General features: G+C 41.2%; 1 protein-coding gene across 3 annotated transcripts in view; it reads left to right on the forward strand.

The window, feature by feature from the left end:
- Positions 1 to 21577, forward strand: part of MCOLN2 (mucolipin 2) — an 85602-nt gene extending 64025 nt beyond the window's left edge. For 2 of the 3 annotated variants that reach the window (XM_027873929.1, XM_027873931.1), the window contains 5 exons: positions 4100 to 4201; positions 4297 to 4419; positions 11924 to 12130; positions 15083 to 15204; positions 20596 to 21577. In XM_027873929.1, the coding sequence (XP_027729730.1) occupies positions 4100 to 4201; positions 4297 to 4419; positions 11924 to 12130; positions 15083 to 15204; positions 20596 to 20632 (591 nt within the window). In that variant the 3' untranslated portion in view covers positions 20633 to 21577. Of the gene's footprint in view, positions 1 to 4099; positions 4202 to 4296; positions 4420 to 11923; positions 12131 to 12584; positions 12691 to 15082; positions 15205 to 20595 lie in introns of those variants that run through there. The other variant, XM_027873930.1, reaches the window with a different exon arrangement.
- The last annotated feature ends 4464 nt before the right edge of the window (positions 21578 to 26041 follow it).

The following is a 26041-nucleotide window of genomic DNA, read 5'->3' on the forward strand; positions in this document are numbered from 1 at the left end:
AAAGAGGGAGTGAGGGAGAAGAGAAGGGAGGAAGAGAGGGAAGGAGAGAAGAGAAGAAAGGAGGGAGTGAGAGAGAAGGGAAAGAGGGAAGAGGGAGTGAAGGAAAAAGGAAGGATGGAGGGAAGAAGAAATAAGAGAAGAAAGGAAGGAGTAGGGGGAAGGAAGGAAGGAGAGAGGGATGGAGAAAGAAGGGAAGGGAGTGAGGGAGAAAGGAAAGAGGGAGGGAAGGAAGGAGTGAAGGAGAAGGGAAGGAGGGAGTGAGGAGGAAGGGAAAGAAGGAGGGAGAATGAAGGGAGAAAGGAAGGGGGGAGTGAGGAAGAAGAGAAGGAAGGATTTATTAAGCACCTACTATGGTCCAGGCACTGTGCTAAGTGCTTTACAATACTATCTTATCTGAGCAGAGATTACCTAATGCTAAAGCCTTCTGTTCTACAAACCCCAAAAGCTTGGAAGTTAAGACTCTCAGGCCTGCTGGGGGATCGTTGGAGGACCCTATCTCCCTCATGGACTATACAGATATGGTCCCTGTAGTCACCAGAAGACTAGTCATAGTATCAACAAGGCAAATGGACAAGTAGAAAATTCATCATTAAGGGCTTTTGTTATAGTCCTGTTGGCCAAGATAGTTTCTGGTGGTAAATCCCTTTTACTCAGCCTTACCATTATCCTTGGCAAACATTTCCTGGGGGCCCACTAGGCTGGAGGATTTGTAAATAAGGTTTCCCAGCTGCCTAATTGGAAATTTTCTGTAAGGAAGCATCTTCCAAGGTTAGACATGGATTACTTGCCTTTAATCCGATTTCCAGTGTCCTTTGCATTTAACATGTGTTTGGACTAAAACCAAAGCCGGTATATTACTGCATGGGGACTGGGTATTACTAGTGAATCATTGCTGTCATTGATGGACAGAACTACCTCCAAGGCAGCCCATTTTACTTTTTGGTCAGTTCTAATTGTCAGGGCAGCCAGGTGGCACAGTGGATAGAGCTCTCAAGTCAGGAGGACCTGAATTCAAATTCGGCCTCAGACCAAACACTTGATGCTTACTAGCTGTGTGACCCTGGGCAAGTCACTTAACCCCAATTGCCTAAAAAAAAAAACACAAACAAAAAAACAAATAGAGTACTGAGCCTGGAGTCAGGAAGACCTGAGTTCAAATCTGGACTCAGGCACTTACTAGCTGTGTGACCCTGAGCAGGTCACTTAACCCTGTTTGCCTCAGTTTCCTCATCTGTAAAATGGCTAGAGAAGGAAATGGCAAACCACTCCAGTATCTTTGTTCCTTCAACATGTTGACATGTTGTCTTGACTTCAACAGTCAAGTCAACAAACATTTACTAAGCATCTTCCATATCCCAGGTACTGTGCCATGAAGTTTGCTGAGCTGAGCATATGTTCTCACGTAGGATGGATCTGAGGCCCTTAGTGTTCTTGGTCTGGCTGCTCTCCCTTTAATGTCCTTCATGTTATCAATATCTTTTGTAAAAGGGGGCCCCTAAACTAAAGACCAAACTGTATTAAGGGGAGAGTATACAGCAGCCTTCCCTTCCACTGCTTTTCAGTTTTCTTCTGCGTTGTCTTCTCCCTTATTCAAATGTAAGTTCCTTGAGGGCAGGGACTGTCTTTCTACTACATTTGCATTCCCAGCACTTAGCACTGTGCCTGGCATGTGGCAAATGCTTAATAAAGGCTTATTGACTTGATTTGCCTGGTGGGGTACTTGATGCTAATTTACCAATTCCTTTTTAATATGTTCTATATTTTTAGAATACATGTTCTATATTTTTTGCTAGAAATATTAGTTGACCTTGTTGGCCTTTACAGATTCCATTCTATTTCCTTTTTTTGAAAATCAGTCAGTTTTGCGCTCTTTTCCCAGTCCCATTGTACATGTCCCATACTCTGCAACCTGATCATTGACAGTCCCTAGCAGTCACCTGAATGACTTTGATCTAGTCTCTTCTCTTCTTTATCAATCAATCAATCAATCAATCAACATTTATTAAGCGCAAACTACGTGCCAGACATTGTGCTCAGGGCTGGGGATACAAAAAGAGACAAAGACGGTCCCTTGCCCTCAAGGAACATGCAGTCTAATGGAAGAGAACAACATGAAAGCAAATTCATATAAAGCAGTGTGTATATAGGATAAATGGGCAATAATTAACAGATAATTAACAGGCACTAGAATTTAGAGAGGTTGGGATAGGCTTCTGGTAAAAGATGAGATTTTAGTTGGGACTTAAAGGGAGTCAAAGAAGTTAGGAGGCAGGGTGGAGGAGGGAGAGCATTGTAGACATGGGTGACAGAAAATGCCTGGAGCTGAACGATGGGGTGGCCAGGAGACCAGTGCCACTGGATTGAAGAGTGCCAGTCAGAGAGTAAGGTGTATGAAGAACTGGAAAAGTAGGAGGGGACTAGGTTACCATGGGGGCTTTGAATACCAAAACGCATTCTCTAGAGTTGCTTCCTCATTTGTAGAATGAGGATGTTGGAGATTTTTAAAGGTCCTTCCTTGCTCTTAAAATCTTGCCCTATCCACTCAGGCCAGTTGTGATAGCCTGGTCTTCCTCTCTCTTACCTCTTCCTACTCCAGTCTGTACTCCACCTAGCTGTCAAAATATTCCTGAAGAAAAAGTTTGATTGCAGTCAGACTGCCCCACTCAAGCTCTAGCTGCTTCCTCTTGTCTTTGTAATCAAATACAAATGCTTCTATTTAGCATTTAACCCCCCCCCCCCCATGCCCACCTCCCTTAGAAGACTTAGGCCCTTCCTCCCCACCTCTGCCACCTCCTTCAAGAAGCTTTTCTTGATTTCTCTCAGGTGCTAATGCCATCATGCTTCTCCTCCCCATTCCTGCAAAAAAACCCCAAAAAACCAAAACAAAAAAAACCCACCAGAAAAACCCCAATCCCTCCTGTATTTACTATGTATATATTTTGCATATATTTGCATGTCATTTCTCCTGCTGGAATGGAAACTCCTTGAGGACAGAGACTGAAGTTGCACTGTTGTCTTTGATTCCTCACTCTGGCACATAAATGATTCTTTCGTTTTTGTTTTTGTTTTTTTAGGCAATTGGGGTTAAGTGACTTGCCCAGGGTTACACAGCTCCTAGGTGTTAAGTGTTTGGTCTGAGGTTAGATTTGAACTCGGGTCCTCCTGACTTCAGGGCCGGTCCTCTATCCACTGCGCCACCTAGCTGCCCCTACATAAATGATTCTTGATAAGCAGTTGTTACTTGATTGGTGTGTGTTCAGGCTGAAATGTGTTGTAAAAACAAAACAAAACAAAACAAAAAACCTTGTATTAAGCGTTAAAGGGCCCGAGATTGCCATAAATGTCTCTTGGGCCCGAGATTGCCATAAATGTCTCTTAGGCGTATCACTTAAAAGTAAAGCCAGCTACTCTCTTTAAACATTTAAGGGGATGAGGAAAAGCTACTTAAAGTGCAAAATCAAGTCTAAAGAACTCAGCCTTTTATATTGCATGTAATCACATCAGTGCCTGGAGGGAAACAAGTAATTTCTGAAACCCTGGAAGAAGTCTACTTATAATTACTTGGTAAATCTACTTCATTTTGTAATTTAGAAAGTACTGTATTTGAATTTGGAGTCAAGACCTGTGTTCAAATCCTGGCTCTGTGCCCTACTAGATGGCCTGTTTCCTCATCCATGTAATAACAGAATTGTTGTTCTTCAGTCATGTCTGACTCTTTGTGACCCCATTTGGGGTTTTCTTGGCAAAAATCCTGGAGCAGTTTGCCATTTCCTTCTCCAGCTCATTTTATAGATGAGGAAACTGAGGCAAACAAGGTCAAGTGACTTGCCCAGGGTAACACAGCTAGTAAATGTGTGAGGCCACATTTGAACTCGGGAAGATGAATCTTCCTTACTTCAGGCCCAACATTCTATGCACTGCAGCACAATGATGGAGTAATTTGGACCAAATGATCTCTGAATCCCCTTCCAGCTCAAAACATAAGGTCCTACAAAGCAAAGCTGGTAGCAGCTGGGCAGGTGATTTCTTTATAGAATAAAGTCTTTCACTCGTGTCTGATTTTGTTATTGTTTTTGTTTTTTTCTCCTCTGTGTGTTAGAATGTCACCAATTATGACCTCTGCAGCATTTTGCTTGGGACGTCCACTTTGTTCGCTTGGGTTGGAGTCATCAGATATTTGGGTTATTTCCAGACATACAATGTAAGTCTACCTACCTTGCTTGCCACCCTTTCGTTGGATGTGGGTTGGTTAATGGAGCTTTATAACCCCACCGAGTGTTACTTCTGGGCCTTTAGGTGCTCATTTTGACGATGCAAGCCTCGCTGCCCAAAGTCCTACGGTTTTGTGCTTGTGCTGGGATGATTTACCTGGGATACACATTCTGTGGCTGGATTGTCATAGGACCCTACCACGAGAAGGTATGTGAGCAGGGCCCCATCCCCGCCTTTTCCCTTTTCACCCTCTTTCATCAATGGCCTCCGTACAAAAAACACCAGGACCCTTAGTCAAGAGTTGATAAGACAGAAAGAGGCCGTACTAGAGTATCCCCTCCCCACCTCCAGCCTCCAAACGCTCATGTTATGAGCTTTATTTTCCCCCCTGCAGGATATTGAAGAAACTGAGAGATATTGAAATAGGAATTACAAAGGGGGTGTAGCAGGGGGTAGAAGTGGGGGAATCTTTCATAGCAGTCTGGGGCTGGCTTAAGGAGTCTAATATTAACTCTGTTGGCCATTGAATGCCAAGGATATTTGGACAAGAAGTTGTTACAGTAAAAAGTAAAATCCAGCAAGAAAAATTATACTTGTCTTGGCTTTTAAGTTTTTATTTAATTTAATTTAATTTTTTAATTAACTATTAGGATTGGCATCTGAGTTAAACTGGGAGGGTGTCAGTGATATGGCAGCTTTGCTCTGATTGTATGAGATTTAGACTATGAAGTGCTAATATGCCTTATCTTTATAGGTGCTTGTGGTCACAGTTTAATTTTGGTGTCTTATTAAAGATTGGTATCTGAACTTTAAATTGATATGGTGTATAAGTCAATATCCTATGATCGTAGAGATTTCACAGCTATGCTCAGAGCTTATTGCCTAGCGTGAACCCTTGAAGATACGATTTGCAGCTTTTGAGACAGGAAATGAGACTTTGTCGCCTTCCTACTCTTGTCCACAACCGAAAAAGGTGTGTGGCTTTTGCTTGATAGAGTGTACTTTACTTAGGATTCTGCTCTGTTCCAACAGAGCTGTTGATGAGAGTCATTGGCTCCTAGGACTAAAGCTGGAAGGTATTGGAGAGACCAACACTTCCCACTTCCTCATTTTCTGGATGACTCAGAGATGTTATGACTTGCCCACGGCCGTATCACTAGTATCAAGTGGGATTTGAACTCACGTCTTCCTGACTCCCAAGTCTAACACTCTACCATACTGTTCTCTCCTTGGAAATAAGACCAAAAGGGGTCATAACTACATTCACAGATTTTGAGCTGGATCAACCTCAGAGGCTAGCTCATTTGCCAAATCAGGAAACTGAGGCCTGGAGGAGTAAGGTGGACTTGATCAAACTTGCACAGGCTGTAAAGGTCAAAGGCAGGATTTGAATCCAATTCCTTAGCCCCTAGAACTGGTGTTCTTAAAGTTACCAGGGGAGCTCTCTCCGAAGCTCCAGATTCAATTATTGCCCAAGACATATGAATAGCTTTTTGGTTTTGCAGGCAATTTCTCTCTCAGCATCCTTTTCAAAGAAGCAAAATCTGGTTCCTGCCCTGTAAATAAATCAGCCCTGGAACCCATCACCCTGTGATTGCTGGCCCTATTAAGTGTCCCATTTAGACTGGCCTGGGATGGTTAGCAACCCTCCAGGCTTGAACAGCCTTTAAGAAATGACTTCTAGAGTCATGCCTTTGGCTTCTATTGCTTTTCCAATGTCATGCCTCTGCTTTGAAAGATGACTTGGTACGGGGAAATTAAAAAGATGACTAGCACAAGTAAATTAAAAAGATGACTGATGCTTGTAGATTAGTCTCTGGTAAGCCTTCTCTGACTTGGAGGACTCAGTGTATTAGTCATCGGAAAAATTCACGTTAATTTTTCTCCTGGCCCCCACAAATGCAGTTAAAAAAAAAAAAAGGCACTGCTAGCTCCACTTGCCACTAGAGGGCAATGTTGCACTTCATGGAATTCTCTACTGAGTTCTGCAGCTTGGTTTTGGTGCATTCTGGAAGAGTCTTCAGTTCCAGGCCCAGAGACCCCAGAATGGCAGTGGGGGGAAGGGGACAAGGGAGCATAGTATTGGGGTTGCTGTATCCCTTTTGCCCCTAAGATACTGTCCATTTTCCCTTCCTTCTGGCCCCTGCCCAAAAATCTATTCCAATTATTTTGGGGTAGAATCACGGAATCTCAGGGCTGGATGTTTCCAAATTTAATTTGCTTTGACATCCCCCAAGATCTCCAGTTCACATCTCAACAGTAGCTAAAAACCACATAACCACATGGTTTTGTTTCCCTAAGTATTTGGCCAGGCCTCCTCTTTGACACAGGCATGGGATTAATTTGTTTTGGTTCAATCATTTCCATCCTTTTTGGCCAGCCTGAGTGATAGCTAAGAAGCCCCTTGGGCTTCATTGTACCTGGTCTCCCTTTCTCCCTTTTTATTTTTCTACATCAACTTTCCCCTTCCTCTCACTGCATAGCCCAACCCTAAGGAGTTAAGCATCTTCTCTGTTTCTCGGCCTGGGTACCCACTGTGGAAGCCTAGGGAGGTGATTATTTAGGTATGGTATTCATGCCTTTGAGCTTATGCTAGTTTGGGAGGTGAGCACCCTTGGGTAAAGAACTTGGAAAAAGCAATCAGTGATTGCTGGGAATAGCCCTGTAGGGCATCACAGGACTGTTACCACTTTCTGCCCTGTGTTAGCCAGGTTTAAAATGAGATATTCAGAAATTTACCCCAACAAATACAAATTGAGAAAATCACCAAGTGTCTGTTTGAGCCAAAGGGTTTTCCAGAAACCTTTAAGGAGATTAGCTCCAAGGCCCTTTCATGAATTAGTGTAAAATAACCCTAGCCCTGATGGTAGATGCTTTACAATGCCTTTTTACCAAGCAAGAGGGAAAGGAACAGGGAAGGCTATCCTTTGGGGCCACCATTCAGCCAGTAACAGGAATTCTACATCCATCTCTTGACCTCCTCTCCCCTGATACTGAACTTCAGTATTTCAGTTGAGCAAGAGCCAGGATAGACTCCCTCTTTCTTGCTGACTCTTTGTAACTAACGTGCTCTGGCACCAAAGTCCTTCCAAAACCAAGATGTCTGGGCATAGAAAACTGGAAAAGTGATTGAGGTTGTCTGAAACCACATCTTGAATTATTCAACCTTATATTTTCATTCAGCTTTATATTTTCAGGTTGTTCTATGGTCATTACTCAGCAATCCAATTCAAGGAGCATTTATTAAATGCCTACTAAGGGCCTCCCCGGGTGCTCAACAGCCTGAACACAAAGGCAGAACCAAAACTGTCCCTGTCCTCAAAGGACTCATGATCTGTTCATTCGCTCAGTCAGCAGATATTTGTTACATACTTCCTGTGTGCCAAGCAGTGTTCCAGGGGCTCTGGATACAGAGAAAACAAAACAGAAACTGTGCCTGCCCACAAGGAGCTTACATTCTCCTAGGAGAAAGAGCTTTCTAGGGGCTCTGGATATGGAGACAAAAATAGAAATTGTGCTTGACCACAGGAAGTTTACATTCTTCCAGGAGACAGAACATTCTAGGGGCTTTGAGTATGAAGACAAAAATGGAAATTGTACTTACCCACAAAGAACTTATATTCTCCTAGGAGAAAGAGCATTCTAGGGGCTCTGGATATGGAGACAAAAATAGAAATTGTGCTTGACCACAAGAAGTTTACATTCTCCTAGGATGTAGAGCATTCTAGGGGTTTGGGGTATGAAGACAAAAATAGAAATTGTACCTGCCCATAAGGAGCTTATGTTCTCCTAGGGAAAAACAAGTACACATATAAGTAAATATAAGATATATGGAAAGGAAATACAAAGTAATGGGAGAGGGGTACTTGAGCTGAGCTTTTAAGGAAACTAGAGATTCTAAGAAGTCAAGGTGAACTAGAATTGCCTTCTAAGGATGGGGAAGGTCGTGCACAGGGAAGAGCTAGTTTGCCTACTTAGAGTATATACAGTGCATGAAGTATTACAATAAGTCCAGAAAGGGAGGCTGGAGCCTTTTTGTGAAGGCCTTTGAATGCCAAATCGAGAGGTATGTATTTTATCCTGGAGATAGCTTGATACAGTGGGAAAAACAGGGGATTTGGAGTCAAGATGGAGGTTTGAATCCCAACTGGGCCTCAGTTTTCTCATTTGTAAAATGTGAGTGGGTTGGATTCAATGACCTCTAAAGCCCCCATCATTCCTAAATCTGTGGGCTTAAGAGCAGCAAGGACTAACATAGCTCACACCTGTGATTCATGAATATCACTTTGGCAGCTGTATAAGGGATGGAATGGAGGGGGAAGATTTGAACCAAGGACACCAGTAAGGAGGCTAACACTGTTAGTCTAGGTGAGAGGTGATGAGCTGGTGCCTGTGTGAGTACAGAGGGAGAATCAGATGCAAGTGATTTAGTTTGACAGGTTCTTGTCATCTTTAGAGCCTGATCCAGGGAAGTGAAGCTGTTTGCCCAGTGATGGGCAGAGTTGCTGGTTGAATACAGATGACTTCTCTACTCAAAGCCTTCTGCTCTCTTTAATTATGCCACTCTCTAGCCCTGTACCCAATCTTTAAAAAAATAAACCAAAATAAAATTGCTAACTGGCTGGACACCATGGTTCAAGGTCCCTAGAGCTGGTGCTGGCACCAAAATTGAGTTAAGGAAAAAGATCCTCCATCTGCCCCGCACGTCTTCCTTTTACTGTCCGATCCATAGAACTATAGAATGTGAATGCTGTAATGGACCTGAGAGATCTGGGAGGTAGACTTGTGATAGTGATGACTGGTAGGTAATTCTGGTTCAAACATGCAAGCAATGTCATTCATTAGCCCACATACTTGGTTTTCTCTCATCATCCTGTAGCTTGGGTGGGTGGGTGCATGGGCTGGAATGCTAGACTTGTGGATGGTGCCATCGTCTGGTCAGCCTTTAAGGAAACATCCCTTAGGACCCAAACAGTGCTTCTGAGTATCTATAGATTATAGGAAGTAGTTCTCACACCCCCAAGGGACATCAGACAGGGGCCTTGTCTCCTCTTCCAAACTCTATATATTTAAAAAAGAAGAAAATCAAAATCTACTTGTTATCTTGAGACTCACCCCACCCCACCCCACCCCACCCTTTCAGGACAAGGAAATTGTCTGCGGAAATTGGCTCCTGCTCCCAGCTCTGTCTGCTGTCAGCGTGAGGTCCCTAGGTAACAGTGCATGAAATGACGGAGTGGGGGCCAGTTGTTTGTACCTTATTGGAGCTTTGCTCTCCACAGCCGATAGGTGGAGTGAGATAAGTCTTAAACACACACTGGGGATGGGAGGCTTCATGAGTATAAATCTCTTTAATGCTTTCTAATTTAACTGTGCCTTAATTAATGCGGAAGAAAGAGGAGGAATGAATTTGATACCGACCTCCATTCCAACCCAATCAGTATCTTTTTACTGCTATTTACCAGACAGGCCTAGGATGCTTGCAATTCTGGACATTCTATGAAGCCTAGAATTTTCTTGAGTTTTGCAATTAGGAACACTAATTGGCTCGATCCTAATGGAGTTCCAGGAAATAAACATGACTTCTTGATGGAGCTGTCCAGTAATGATTGACAACTACAGAAAACTGTTTTAAATTCACTGGCTCAAGGCCCATGGTGGGAATGGAAATGATTTGCTCTGTAAGCTCTGACCTTTTTACTGTTAAATAAAAATTTGCACATTGTTAAATGGCTTGCTTACCGGTGCATTCCCATGTATGTATGTGTTTCTTTAACACTGCCCTCTGGCTCATTAACGGAAGTCCTGGTTAGCTTGGCTGGTTGGAGTTGTTGTTAATGAGGTACTTGTCTTTGGTCTGATCCCTCTACGGGGGAGTTTGCTTTCTCCTCTTTCATGGTGTTAGACTACCCTAACCCTAACCAGCCAAGACACAAATGCCTCAAGGTCACAATAGCAGTGATTTTGTGTCTCCCCAGGCTCCTAGGATTCAGATCACCTCTCTGTTCAGTGGTAGCTGGATAAATATGGATCCATCAGGGATACTTCCCTACAGCTCAAGGGCCAGGGACCTTTTGCTTTGTATATAAAAGGTAGAGAAAGACACAAAATGTGTGTAAAAACCCTAGGATCCAACCAATGTATGTGTGTTGGAGGAGAGAGGTAGAATTAAGAGGGCAGGTCAGAAAGAAATCTACTTATTTTATTGGCAGAATTCACTTTACGTGTTTCCCTTGGGTCCTACATAGGATTTACCCCAGCATTGCATGACTCTAAAGGATCTTGGGTACCTCTGCTTTTCTACTATTTTATTTGGCTATTGGATTTGAATTCTGGCTCTTTATTTGTGGATAAGGTGCCACAGGCAAAGGAGAGCACTGGGTTTGGATTCAGAGGGTAAGTCAGTAAACCTCTGTGGACTTTACTTTCTTCATCTATAAAATGAAGAGGCCTAGACTAGCTGACTTCTTAGCTTCTCTCTGGCTTGAAATCTTATCATCTTACTACCCAGACAGCAAAAGACTAATCTAAATCAATCAGTAAGTATTGGAGGCTAGTCCCTGCTGGACTTTTTTGTTCAGGCGAAAGAAGTATGGGATATAGGCCTGGCCCCTTCTGTTGCTGATACTCTATGGAAAGTGGTGAGATAAAAGGTTATGAAATAGGTTAGAAAACAGTTGCTATAACATATGACAAAATGCAGCAAGAGTGCAACAGAGAGATGAGAATGGACTAAAGGAAGCCAGGGAATTTCTAGAGAAGGTAAGGAGAGTTAGGCCTTGAAAATGGTCAAGATTTGGACTGGCAGAGCAAGAAGGTGTGGCACGGAGGAAGGGCTTTCAGGGTGGGGAGCAGCAGGGAAGCCATAAGGAGATTGTCTCGATTGAAGTAAAAGTGTGGATGGAAACAGTTGATGGTGAATTAGAACAAAAAAAGGTCAGGACGACACAAGCAGGGCAATTTTGTTACTACTGTGTTAAATTTCATCTCTCTTTTTAAAAAGCTGTAGGAAATAGAAGTTGACAGTTTTGTGTACAATCTTTTGTGTTCTTTTCTTTTGTCTGTGTTGAAATATTCATGTTGATTAAATGCAGTTCATAATTTTTTTTAAAAAAGAAACTTTCTTTTAAAAATAAATTTGAGTGGGTAATAAATGAATAAATGAATGAATGAATTTGAGTGGGTAAATGGGGGCTAGATAATTGAAGGGTTTGGAAAGCCAGGCAGAGAAGTCTGGGCTGGTTTATTAACCATTAGAGAGTCATTGCATGTTTTTAAGTAGGAGAAGGGATAACAATGAGAACAAGGTTTTGGGGAGATACCTCGTTTGGTCTAATAGGCTTTGGAAAGAAGAGCTGAATTATCTCACTTAATGGAACCTTGTTGTTTTCCGAATAATGTGATCCTATTTTACTTTGTGTCTAGTGTTTTAACCCTTGGGCCCTTGGGCCTATAGATTTTCTTCCCATCAATAACAGCTGTATGAACAGGCAGGAAGTGATACCAATAACATAGGAAGGGACCCACACTGGCATCACCAATCAGAAACATGTTCCTGGTTGGGTAGAATCCCACGTGTTTTCATTGCCACTAGATTTCTGAGTTCCCAATGTTTTAAAAAACAAAGCTGAGCTACTTTTCTTACTGCGTAAATGGATTTTGGAAATTAAAACCTCTCCTATTCTTCTTTCCCCTCCCTACTCCAACCAAGTTTGAAGACCTGAGCACAGTGGCTGAATGTTTGTTTTCTCTGGTGAATGGTGATGACATGTTTGCAACCTTTGCTCAGATCCAGCAAAAAAGCATCTTGGTATGGCTCTTCAGTCGTGTGTATTTATATTCCTTCATCAGCCTTTTTATATACATGATTCTCAGCCTCTTCATTGCACTTATTACAGACTCCTATGACACCATTAAGGTAAATTGTTATTTCATCTTAATCAATTATTCAATCTTTTGTTCCCAGCAAATGGTTTGTGTTTTCTTTTGGAGGATATTGGGTGACTACAGGGCACGCTGGTTGATGGGGGGGAGCCAGCATAGAATTACAGAGTGGGAGTTGGAAAGGCTCTTAGAACTCATCTTGTTCAACCCACTTGTTTTATAGATAATGTAATGGAAGCCCCAGGGAGGTAAACTTTCAGAGCAGCAGTACTATGTAATCTCGTGTTCAGATCTGAAAGGGAGCTAGATTTTCATCCAGCAGCAAAACAAACTAAAATGGTGACATTCTAGTAATCAGTTCAGATAGAGCTCGATATGACTACTTGTTAGCTAAATACTAGACACTAATTTGTGCACAGTAATGTTGTATGAGCATCCTTTAACATGTGACTAACCAGAAACTTGTGATTTTCCTTTTCTTCTTGAAGGACATCCAGAGGTACTTAGCCCTAAAGGTTTGCTTAAAATTGAGTAAGAGAAGAGGCTCCTGTTATTTAATTCCCAATGGATAAATTAATAAAAGTTTATTAAATATCTGTTGTATACAGAGCACTGTTTTGGGGAATAGGGGTGGTGACGGGGGAGGGATAGAAAGTTTAGGTAAGACACTTATAATTTATCGTGTAACATTGTGTCTTATAGCTAATTCTCACTTGGATAAGATAGTTTCCAGAGATTGACACACCCTATCCAGGAACAATGCCAGAGTTTAGTTGATCATTGTTCATAGACAGTTCCCATTTGGAATAATTTGTTCAGCTTTGGATACTGTATTTTAAGAAGAACTTAGCAGCCTAGGGAGCATCCAGAAGAGTGGCCAGTGGGATGAAAAGCCTTGAGGTTATGTCATGTAAGGATTAAATGAAGGAATTAAGGGTGTTTAACCTGACTAAGAGAAGACTTAGGGAGAAGATACGATAGTTATAGTCAAGTATTCGGAGGATTGACATGGAAGAAGAATCACAAAATTCAGAGTTTGAAGGGGACCTTCAGGCCATACCTGAAAGGAATCCCTACAACAATACACATAGCAAGTAGTCATCCAGCCTTTTCTTAAAAACCTTCAGTGATGAGGGTAACCCACTGCCTGCCAAGGCAGCTCTTTCAATGATTGAATAGATATTCTGCCTGGCCACAGGGGACAGAACTAGGAGCAATGAATAGAAGTTGTAGAGGAGCAAATTTTAGTTTGATCTAAAGAAACAATTAAAGCTGTCAATGATAAGCCACAAATCCAGAGCAATGAAGATGAAATTATACCACTTACCTCCTATCCAAGAGGTAGTGGACTTAAAATTCAAAATAAGACATATATTTTTGGACATGGCCAATGAGGAAATTTGTTTTGTTGGTCTGTATATGTTTGTTATGAGGATATACACACATACACATATGCATGTGTTTATGTATATTTCAGTTGGGCAATGAGAGGGAGAGATAATAAATGCTTGTTAAAAAAAACCATTTAGAGTTATTTTCAAATAAAATGAACTGCCCCGAGAGATAGTGATTTTCGCCTTCTAGACATCTGCAAAGGTTAAGTGACCACTTGTCAGAAACATAGAGAGAATTCTTTCTTGTTCAGGTGTGAATTGTTCTAGAGGCCTTGGAGGCCCCTTCTAACTCAGAGATTCTGGGATTGAGATAGCTTGAAGTGTGACATCTCTAGTTCAGATGATGAGACTCACTGTCCATGGAGACTCACTTGAGATGTAATACCATTGTCCAGGAAGAGGTTGGGAGTTCTAATCCCTCTCTTGCTTAGGCTCCTTTTCACATCTGAACCATGACACCTGGAAAGTCAACGCCATTAAAAACTCTAACCAGCAATCATGTGCACAAGGAGATTAGTGAATCGTCATCTTCACATTAGCATCGACTACAATTTGCTTTAATAACAAGAGTGAACGCTTATGTGGGAGATAATGGCTCCCTACTATAATTCTAGAGAATGAATCTTTGAAGCTGAAATGTTCCTAAAAGTATTCCAAGCTTAAATATTGATGTGGGTCACTCCCAGGAGCTTCCATTAAACATAAGGGGATTAGGGGCTGGCATGGTGGGGGGGAGATACATGATAGTCGGTTGGAGCAATCTACCTTCATTAAGCCTTTACAAATACCTTCTGTTTTCAGAGGGCTCCATCTCTCACCTCTGCAAAAGTAGAAAAAAGTGCAGGATTTGGGGCAGATGTGATCCCTGGGGTTGGGGGAATACATATTCAATAAACAACATATTTAATATTTATTTTATTTATTTAATAATTTATTTACATATTTAACAAACAACCCAAGAAAAAGGAATGAGGGAGGAAAGAAAGAAGGAAAGAATGGATAGAAGGAAGGGATAGATGGGAAAATGGTGGAAGGGAAGGAGGAAGAGAAAGTAAAAAAAAAAAAGGAGGGATGGATGGAAAGTTACCTAAACAATTAAAATAGAGAGGGAGGGAGGAGTTGTTGGAGAGATGAAGGAAGGGATGAACGGACTGAAAAAGGACAGAAGAAGGAAAAGGATGCTTGGATGGAAGAAAAGAGGGAGAGAAGAAGGAAGGAAAGTGAGAGGGAAAAAAAGGCAAGTAGATTAGGATTGGTCTGTAGAAAGCTTTATTATCCATTTTGACCCTAATACCTTATAGCCCTTCACAGTTTATGGAGCACTCCAATATGTGTATCTAATTTTAAAGAGTTACTCCCTCCCTTTTTCTCTTGGATTTTTATTTTCATTTGTATCTTGGTTTCCATGGTGGCCCTGCCTTCTCTATTCCTGTAGTGACAGCTTAATTCAACTTGGTTAGTATCAGCTCTTGGATCTCTATTCCTAGTGTGGGAGAGCTCTATTCTAGCCTCGGTGGCTTTGGACTGTTGACAATGAGAATGATTTCTCACTCTCTATAAACGAGGTTAACATCATTATGTGCTTTTTAAAGAAATACCAACAGAATGGCTTTCCTCTAACGGACCTTCAGGAATTTCTAAAGGAATGCAGTGGCAGCGAAGAGTACCAGAAACAAGCTCCCACCCCTGTGACCTTTCTCTGCTGCTGTCAGAGGTGGGTACTGCCATTTCTTTGATTCATAGATGCCCTGGGGTGTAGCCAAGAGGTTTTTTTCTCTTGATCTAAAAAGTTTGCTCCAAGGCTTAAAGCCATGCTTGGAAAACAACGATTTCCAGAGAATCATCAGTTTCTTTTTCTCCCAGTCACACTTGAAAATGACTATCTCTTATTATGAGATAGGACAGTGTGGTGTTATATGAACACTCAAGTTGAATTCATTTCAATCGAACAAATGTTTATCGAACTCCTACCACATGTCAAGTACTGTGCTAGGCTCTGGAAATACAAAGGCAAAAATGACACAGTTCCTGCCCTCAAGAAATTTATGTTCTGCTGGAAAGAAAAAAAAGTACATAGTTAAGCAAATAAAAATATATACAAATTAAATTAATTTGGAGGAGGAAGGAGAGGGAGGAATCACACTAGTTCTTGGGGAAATCAAATGTGGCACTTGAACTGAACCTCCAAGAGACATAGAGGTTTCAGGAGGGGCAGCATTCCAGACATGTATAAAGGTATAGAGATGAGAGATAGAAGGATTTGGAAGGCATTTTTGGTGCTGTGAAAGAAGCTGGATTTGAAGTTAGATGACCTTGGGATCCCATTTCTGCTACTTACTACTTATGCAACAAATCACTTCACGTCTCTGGGTCTCAGTTTCTTCATTTGTAAAATGAGAGGAATGGTCTAGATTTTGTTGGTTTAATTCCTTAGTGGGAAGGTTTGCTTTCCCCTACTTTCTGTATTCCCAGCCCTAGCCAGCTAAATTGTAAATGGACAAGATGACCCCAAAAGTACCTTCCTACTATCAACTTTACAAGCCACTTGGTCAAGGTTGAAAACATGGGTTTGCTATGTCCCCTTCTTAGCAAGATGACCCCAGAGGTCCCTTCCAACCACAGACCTTATGAATCACTTGGCCAAAATTGAGAACATGGGATTTGCTGTGTCCTTTTTTTAAGAGATGTTTTCAAAGCCAAGGAAATGGTTTCTCTAAAACTCTAGAGCACTTTTTAATAGTATTAGCAGAGTGTTGGTTGTTCTTACCAGGAGAGTAGAGTTCAAGCTCCTCGAGGGCAAGGATTGTTTTGTTTTTGTCTTTGTCCTCAAAGTCTAGTGCAAGGTATTGGTTGAATTTCATTGAGTTGAATAAGTGTGTTTTGAAAGCAAAACTAAGTATTAAAAGTGTTTTCTTTTGGTTTAGAGCAAGGGTCCTTAGCCTGGGATCAGTGAATTTGGATGGGGAAAAATATACCTTTATTTTTAACTACTCTCTTCCATTGTGAAATTTTAAAAAAATATTATTCTAAGAAGGGGTTCATGTTGTTGTTCAATCGTTTTTCAGTCATGTCCAACTCTTCATGACCCCATTTGAGGTTTTCTTGGCAAAGATACTAGAGTGATTTGCCATTTCCTTCTCCAGCACATTTTACAGATGAGGAACTGAGGCAAACAGGGATACTTGACTTGCCCAGGGTCACACAGCTAGTAAATGTCTGGGGCCAGATTTGAACTCACAAAACTGAGTCTTCCTGACTCTAAACCCGGTGCTCTATCCACTGTACCACTTACCTGTCCCAAGAAGGGGTTCACTGGATTACCAGTGGGGTCTGTGACACACAGAAAAAGGGTAAGGACCCTGGTGTAGAGGCAAAAAAAAAAAAAAAAGACAAAACACTACCAAATCCAGCTGTCTAAATATCTGAAGGTAGTTTTAGCAACGAACCCTTAATTTGGATGGGAGCTCAGAGAATGTAAAGTCAAATACATTCCCCTTCTCACTCTCTCTAGATATGAGAAGCTTTAGCTGATTTAAGAAGAGACCCCATTCAGATGCTCAGTCAGATCTGTCCCCACTGACTCCTCTACTTGCCCGGGAAGGTGTCTTTTCCTGGCTGCCTTCTCAGCATTGTGTTTTATATCTCAAGGGTGGGAACCTGAAGGGAATTTGTTCTGTGAAGTTTAGATTCAGTCAAGGGGCCACACTTGAGGACCTAGAGGGCCACATATGGCCTCAAGGTCACAGGTTTCCTATACCTGGTATATATGATTATTCCAATAGCACCCTGCCTGTGTCCTGAAGTCAGACTTAACAGAAGCAGAGAAAAAACTTGAAGACTAGATTGAGTTTCAGCTTAGTAGCTTCTTAAATATGCTTAGAAGGTAGTGGTTTCCTCTTCACTAGGGATTTTCAAGTCTCTCTCTCGTATATATATATATATATATATATATATACGTGTGTGTGTGTATGTATGTATATGTATGAGTGTCTATATATATGTATGTATACATACATATATGTATAAATTTGTATCAAGTAAAAAGGAAGAAAGTGGTGATACAGCTGCAAAATACCTCCTTTCCCGCATCGAAAGATTGAATTCCTATTTGTTTGAGAAAAATAATCTAAACCACCCCTAGGGGGGAAAAGAAAGAAAAATTGAGTTGCTGTTTTGGAGCATAGAATGTATTTCTCTGTTAATCAATTCATAGTCTGTCTTGGGAGTTGAAATGAGGATATGATTGAGCATTTCCAAAGAATGCCTAGTAAATATGAAATGAAGGCTTCTGAGAAGAGTCGATTTTTAATGACATTTCATCCTCTACGAACATTTAATTGCAACAGTGAGCTTGGATAAATGCAAATTCATTTTCTTTGATTGGCATTTGGCTCCTCAGTGGTGCCCTGTTTGGTGGAGGGCTTTGAGAATTGTGGGCCTGTTTGTTATTTGTTTTTTGCAAAGACAAATACATTAGAGGATGTGGAGGTATGACTCCTGAAAGATAATTGAAATGTCATTGGAGTTTGGCTGCTTAGTTTATACCACAAACTGCCCTCAGGGGCTGTAATTGTGGTGTATTAGAAAAGCCATCTCTTTGCAAGAACAGCTGCATCCGTGAATGTCCCCAATGACACCCATGCTGCTGCATCTAACCACTGATGGACAGATACATGGTGGTTTCCGGGCTTGTTGACAGACCAGACAGGAGTTAGGAAGGAGAAGAGGACATCAAATCAACAACCAGTACCTTTTGTGAACAAAACCCATTGAAATGCTATGAAATAGAAGGTGGGATGAAAGGTAGAAGCAAGTTGAATCTGTGGGAAAATAAGAGTTGATGCCACTACTGGGAATAAAGGAAGCCATTAGATGGGTGAATAAAAAACATAGGATCCTAGATCTGGCCTACTCATGTATAGGTTTTGGGGGAGGGGGGTTTATGAACTTGGGTAGGAAAAAATACATCTTCATTTTCACTGATTTTTAGAAAAAATTTTATGCATTTGAACATGATTCTGGGAAGGGGTCTATAGCTTCTTTGGAGTGCTAAAGAGGTTCTTGACCCAAAGATGGTTAAGAACTCCTGCTGCGTAGTAATAAAAGAACTTCAACGGTCATCCAGTCCAACGCCTTCATTTTACAGATGGAGAGACTGAAGGTCCATAGAGGTGAATGACTTGTACAAGGTCATACAGAGAGTAAATAGCAGAAATAGAATTCCAACTTCAAGATCTGGGTCTGAGTTTAGCCTTCTTTTTTTATTGTTGTTGTTCACATTGGGAATGGGTGGTGATTTTCAGTTTTAGGTGGTTTTAAGTCATGGCAGGGTGTGTGGGAAATTCTGTGGGACATTGAGGAACATAAGTAGGTTTAAGGCTGATGACCACCTGACTTGTCTTTGTTCATGTGGCAGCAGGTCATTACAGTAAATACGTTTCCCAAGGAAGGATTAAATGTGGTTCAGGTTTGAATCTTGGGAGATATGTGTAATTACTGTGAAAGAAAAGAAGAGAAACTCACCAAAGCTCATAGGATCAAAGTGCCAAAAGGGACCTTTGAGGTCTTCTATTTTGACCACTAGATAATAGAAGTGCTGTGAGTTTGAACCCAGAGCTGCAAAAAGGATGAAAAAAAACTGGGCATTAACAGTGTCCAAAGTAACAGGGATTGGGGCAGCTAGGTGGTGCAGTGAATAGAACACTGGCCCTGAAGTCAGGAGGACCTGAGTTCAAATCCGGCCTCAGACCAAACACTTGACACTTACTAGCTGTGTGACCCTGAGTAAGTCACTTAACCCCAATTGCCTTAAAAAAAAAAAAGTAACAGGTATATAGGAAGGGAAAAATAAAAGAAGCCTTTGGTCTAACCAGGAAGGTTAAACTGAAGTTGGTGATCATAGTAAGCTTGATTTTAGTGGAATGAGATGAAAAGCCAAGCTCATGCTGGGGAGAAATATAGGTGATGGCTAAGTAGAGACAGCCTGTCTTTCAGGTGCTTAGCCACAAATGGACTGTCAGTCTTGATCAACAAGTGCATTTTGAGCACCTACTGTGTGCATTGGCATGGTGCTAGCCTGTGGGGAGGCAGAGATTTAAAAAGAAAGGGAGAAAAAGAAAAGAATTTCTGCCTTCAAGGCTTTATCATTCTGTTGGGGAAATACTACGTATGAGAAGTTGAACTCCATAAATTCAACCCAACAAATGTGTGTTAAGTTCCTACTGATATATTTAACCCATAGATGTAAGAGCTGAGGGTAAGCACCAGTGACATAAAGATGGATAAACAGTTTAGTTCCTGGCCTCATTCAGCTTACAGTCTACTAGAATGTTAATCGCAAAGGCAGTGGGATAACCGTGCCACTTGGTGTGGTGGGAAGGTGGGGATTAGAAGGCTGTAGTAGGAATTATGGTATGTGAAAAGAGCTGGAGGATGAGTTTACACCATCAAGGCCTGAAAGTGTGGGAAAGGAGCCTTAGCTCCTAATGAGCAGTAGTGGTTATGATTCAGTTGACAGGATAAAGGGTTGACACTCTAAAGTCAAAGGCATCTTTAGTCCTCAAAGACTACTAGAAGGTGAGAAAGTCAACTACTTAAGCCCTGATAAAGTCTGAATAAAACAAGAACAACAAATGATCTTAAGAGGGAGTTAACCCAGGAAAATTTCAGTCCTTTGGAAGGAGTATGTAACCAGTCCTTAAAAGTTTGTATGTTGCTCTTTTAAAAATTATCTGGTGAGTCCTAGAGTCAAAGAGGGCTGGCCTTAAGTCAAATGCTATCTCTGACACCTAGCAGCTATGTGACTGTGGGCACTTAAACCAAAATCTCAGAGTTGCCAATCTGCATTGGTGGATGCATTTTCCATACCAGGGAGCTCCTCGAGCTAATGAAATCACAAATCTATGCTCTTTCTATGCCCTTTCCCCTTTCCCACCAGTGTCCCCCCCCAAAAAAACAGCACCCAACTGCATCTAATCTGATGCTGAACAGTTACAGTGCTGAACTCTATCTCTTGCTATGTGCTCTTAATTCTCTGCAGTAAGATTTTGAATCATGCTGTTCTTCTATCTTCTTTCCTCCCATAACCTCCCCCTCTCTGTTACAGGCGAGGAAGTGATGACAATTTGATACTTATTAACTAAGGACCTGCTGGCCAGAAAGAATGGAATTTCAGGCCTCCTTACACAGTGGAAATGCAGGGTGGGACCAGGCTATTGTTGAAACAGTTCCCCAGATTGCAAAGAGACAGAGTTTGGACCTGTGTTTCCATAAACAGACTGACTTACTGAACTGCAGAGTGGGAAAGAGAAGTTACCCGTTGCCACTGCCCGCTGGCTGAAGGACCACAGCTACTTTTTTTTTTTTTTATGAACTTGGATTACGAAGAATAGACCACCCATCTCTCCTGGAGCTTAAATTCATTAGGATTGGGACAACTAATTTTTTTTTTTTAGTTTGTCTTATTATTTATAGGATAAAACATTTGGTGGGGAGTGGGGAGTAGGGAGAGGAAGTGAAATAAATGTTGCAGATTTCAAAAAGTGTAAAACAATGATGTTAAAACCACATACATGGTGAAGACTAACAGAGGAAGAAAAGCAGTGCTTAGGTTAGCAGGTGTTTTAGTGATTCACACATAAGTGAGGTTGGTTGCTGGACTAAATTGAAGACCCCAAACTGAAGACCTGTTAAGTCATTTAAAGATATAAAGATTTTTTTAAAAAAAGATTCTTAAAATGAACTAAAGCAATTTACTGTTATTAGAGACACTTCTTTTAAAAAAATTTTTTCCCTGTTTTTTTTTTTTCTACTTCAATGTTAACTTAGAAATCTTAATCTTAGTGGGTTGGCTCATGTACTAGCTGGAGACTGGCTTATCTGAACCCATGCCTACCCTTCAGGTTACTTGGTAACTGCACACTAACCTAATTGAAGGTTTTGGGGAGGAAACACGATTGTTGCATGGACAGCACACATTTTAATATAAGCCAGTTCCAAAATGAACATCATTAATGTGCTGTTTACCCTTCAAGTTATGATAACATGGCAATTTGTTAAATCAATAAATATATTTTTATGACAATTCATGTATTGCCTAATATGTTTCATGCTAGGAGGTCAACAGTCAAGCAATCAATGCAGGTGGTAGCGTATGTGCGTTTGTGTGTGTTTGCGTGTGTGTGTGTGTGTGTGTGTGTGTGTGTGTTTTATGATTGAGTACAAGAACCCAGAATCAAGATTAGTTATTTTGATTACAGTTCTTCCCTTTCCAGGCATATAATATACTTATGTACGCTTGAGTTTTTCCTTTAAACACACTTTAAAGGCCACTGCCTTTAATCCTCTTTTCCTGGATCCCAGCTAGGCTTCTTGCTTGAAAAAGATTAATGATGGTCTCACATGCTCCCATTATCCTCTGACCAGGACCTTCTTCCTAGATCTCTTTTATGTCTTCTGCTTCCTTCTAGTACTGTCCATTGCTCCCAGTGGGAGAAAATAAAAGAAGAAAAATCTCCCTTCAAGATTCTCCTACACGTGTTGTAACATTGTATTTTCAATTTAAAAAAAAAATGACGATTGTAACTTTCCCTCTGCATCATCTGTTCCAAGTTCATTATGGGAAGGGTGGGGGGGAGTTGCTCTTAACAACTGTAGTTAATGAGTACATATGGGACAAACCATTCTCCAGTTCTGGTTTTTTTTTTTTACTTCAATTCTCCATTAGGGAAGATCATTTTGAAGGTTCAATGACCCTTCCTCCTTCTCTAATGGTGCAGGTACCTGGTTTATTTCTGCAACTCCCCAGGATCTTCCCTCTCTTCTTGGCTGACTTTTTTGCTGACAGGGCAATCACATAGCTAGACACAAAGCAACTTCCCCTAAACCAGTGCCTTTCAACTTTTTCCATTCTGGGATACACTTATAAGTTTGTTTTCACTTTCTTGAACAACTTTCAGGACAGCCAAGGTAATGCTGTCTTTCATGGTCAACATGTGCATCATTTGGTGAATATCATAAGATCATAGATTTAGAGCTAGAAAAAACCTGATTACATTATCTAGTCTGGCTAGTTCATTTTACAGATGACTAAACAGACTGAGGAAAGTTAAGTGGTTTGCCCCAAACCCTATAGGTCATCAGTAAAAGGCAGAACGAGGATCACTCTTGCTCATTTACTATATGCCTGGTGCTGAGGATACAACAACAATGAACTAATCCTTGTCCTCAAGGATTTTACATTCTCTTAACTGTCAACTAGACCACAGAATCCTGGAGTCTTTGAGTTGAGGAGTGACCACATACTTCAATTATGAATCCCCTCTATAATATCCCAGATAAATGGGCATCCATCCTCTGCTTGAAGACCTCTAGCAATGTGAAAATCATCACTTCCTCAGGAAGATGGTTCCATTTATGGACAATTCTAATAGCTAGGAAGACTAACTACAACTCATTGGTTCTTGGATAAGCATAACAAGTCACCTCCGTATCAGGTAGAATTATCTCTCCTATCACCGAAGGAAACTGAGAAGGAAAGATCAGATAGGTAGGAGAGGAACCTGGAGAGAACCCATTCATAGAACTCAAGAATATCAAAGAACAGTGAGAGAGTGACTGTCAAAAGCCATAAAAATGTCAGAGGATAAGGATTGAGACAAGGCCATCATATGTAGCAGTTAGGAAACCCATTGATTACCTTTTTCACAGCAGGTTCAGCAGAATAGTAGGGTCAGGAACCAGATTGCAAGAAGTTGAGGCAGGGAGTGGAGATGGGAAGTGAAAGCAGCATGTGTAGACAACTTTCTTGGTAAAAGGGATCATAGATTATCTAGGATGAGAGCTGAAGATGACTATGGGATCAAACAAAAGTTTTGTAAGACGGGGGGGGATGTTTATAAATAGTAGAGAAAGAGCCAATAGATAGGACAAGATTGAGGGTTGGACGGGAAATGATGGATAGGCAAGAAATAAGATTGAGGTCACAAGGACAAGCATTAGCCCTACTTAGGAGAAAAGCCATCTCATCCTGTGAGACCAGGACAAAGTAAGAGGAGCAAGTCATGAAGGAGAGGCTTTGAGAGGTAGTGTAGGGAAGGCAGAGGGATTCATGACGGCAATTTTCTCAGCCAAGGAGGAGGTGAGGTTATCTGTAAGAATGAAGGGGGCCAACAGTAGCATGGGGGGGGGGGGCTGGAGGAGATAGCATTTCTCTCTACTGGCCTAATAACAAAGTCCAAACAAAAAGGAAATTGGTGTTACAAGTTCTTAATGAACTCATGTTGGCTTGTGATGATCACCATTTGCCTCCACAAACGCTTGCCAGCTCTGCCTTTAATAATTTGGGCCCAGATTTTTCCAGGAATCAATGACAAGCTCCCTTGAAAGACAGGCCTTCTTGCCTCTTTTTAAAATTCATCACAGCCTTTGTTGTCCCCAGTAGCACAGTAACCTTCCCATTTTCCATGATTTCTCAGTTGCAAACTCAGTGCCCTAGGATGTGATTCGTGATTCGTCAAGCACAAGGGCCTGAAACTCAAGGGGAGAAGACGTTGCTATTCTCTTACCATTTCCTCACTTATTTTGGGTATTCAGTCAATTCAATGAACATTAAGCACCTACTAGGTGCCAAGCACTAATAAGTGCTTGGGATATGAAAAAAGGCAGAAGACAGTCCCTGCCCTCAAGGATCTTAACAATTGAATGGGGGAAATAACATTCAAATCTCTCTCTCTCTCTCTCTCTCTCTCTCTCTCTCTCTCTCTCTATCTATCTATCTACAAAACAAGCTATATCCAGGTTATACAGGAAAGGATAAATAGGAAATAATTAACAGAGGGAAGTCACTGGAAGTAAGAAGGGTTGGGGAAGGCTTCCTGTTAGAAGGTGGGATTTTAGCTGGGACTTAAAGAAAGCCAGGGAGGTCAGAATATAATTTCCTTGACTAAGAAATACTTCAGTTAATGTATCCATGAACTTAATAAGTGTATATTCTCACCAGTGGTGCAAATAATAATAATAAAAACAACAATAATAATGGCTAACATAAGATGCTGTAAGGTTTGAAAAGCCCTTCTATAAACATTATTCCTGGAAGGTACCACAAATATCATTCTCCCCATTTTATAGATGAGGAAACTAAGCCTGAGGGAGGTTAAGTGACTCCAGGGTCACATAATTAAGAAGCATCAAAGGTGGGATTAAGATCCAAACCTTTCTGACTTCAAGTAGAACACTCTAACCCTAACCATCCACGCCTTCTTTTACTGGGGTAGTCTTGTCTATGCCTTCCCACATATTTATCATCAAAGGTCTACCTACCCAATGTTCTGGAAGCCTTCTGGGTCTTGCTGGATAGGATTTAGGCTGTGCATCACTATGCCTTGCCCTTGCTATAGGACTGGTCCGCTTTCTTTTCTACTCATGATCTTCTGCATGAGGTCTTCTGTCCCTTTTATAACTTGTGAGTTAGCATTAGTAATGTGTTGCAGCCTACTTATGCCCACCATTTGTCTTTCCATCTACAGTATTGATTCTTTGGAGATTGTGTTCTGCATACCAAATGACACTATGTGCAGCCAAATAACATCACCGGAATAATATGGGTATTAAAAAGATTGCTTTTTGTTGCATGGAGCAGTTTGGGATTGTTAAAAGCTTTGTGCAATTTCCCAAATGCAACCTAGCCCACTGTCTTCTTCCAATACCATTCTAAACCTGGATATTGTCTATACGCAGTGTTTTGTGTGTGCCCTTGGGCAAGTCACTTCATGTCTTAGGGTATCAGTTTACTAATCTATAAAGCAAAGAGGTTGGATTAGATGACCTCTTAAATTCCCTTCTGGTTCTAGAACATAATCTTATAATATGTTTAAAATTTATACACTGATGGACAAGTTCAATGTGTTGTGCATAAAACTATATATAATGCCTGTCTGGACAACAGACATTTTTCTCATCCATTTAGTTTTTCCAGTGTGGATGGTTCGGCCAGTCAGTTAGTCAACAAACATTTATTAAGTTCCTACTATGTGCTAGGTGCTATGCTAACTGCTAAGAAGACAAGGAAAGGTAAAAAGATAGTCTGTGCTCTCTAGGAACTCACAGTCCAGGGGAGACAACATGTAAACAACCATGTTCAAACAAGCCATATAGAATGATATGGCTCTCATTTTGAAGTTTCTTTAGTATCCCAGGGCTTGAAGCATAACATTATGAAATGTTATTTATTAAAGCGCCTATGATTTAAAAAAGTCAATTCTGAAAGGGACAATCTGTTTTTAGGACCTTCCAGGATTGGTAAACATATAAAGAATATGGCGTGTTATAACAGAAGGGGCAGAGGGGCAGCTAGGTGGCACAATGGATAAAGCACCGAGCCTGGAGTCAGGAAGACCTGAATTCAAATCCGGTCTCAGACCAGACACTTGATACTTACTAGCTGTGTGACCCTGGGCAAGTCACTTAACCCCAATTGCCTCACAAAAAAAGAAAAAAAGGAGAAGGAGAAGAAGAAGAAGAAGAAGAAGAAGAAGAAGAAGAAGAAGAAGAAG

The sequence above is a fragment of the Vombatus ursinus genome, unplaced genomic scaffold (assembly GCF_900497805.2).
Source record: "Vombatus ursinus unplaced genomic scaffold, bare-nosed wombat genome assembly UNPS02014803.1, whole genome shotgun sequence".
Classification (NCBI taxonomy): domain Eukaryota; kingdom Metazoa; phylum Chordata; class Mammalia; order Diprotodontia; family Vombatidae; genus Vombatus; species Vombatus ursinus.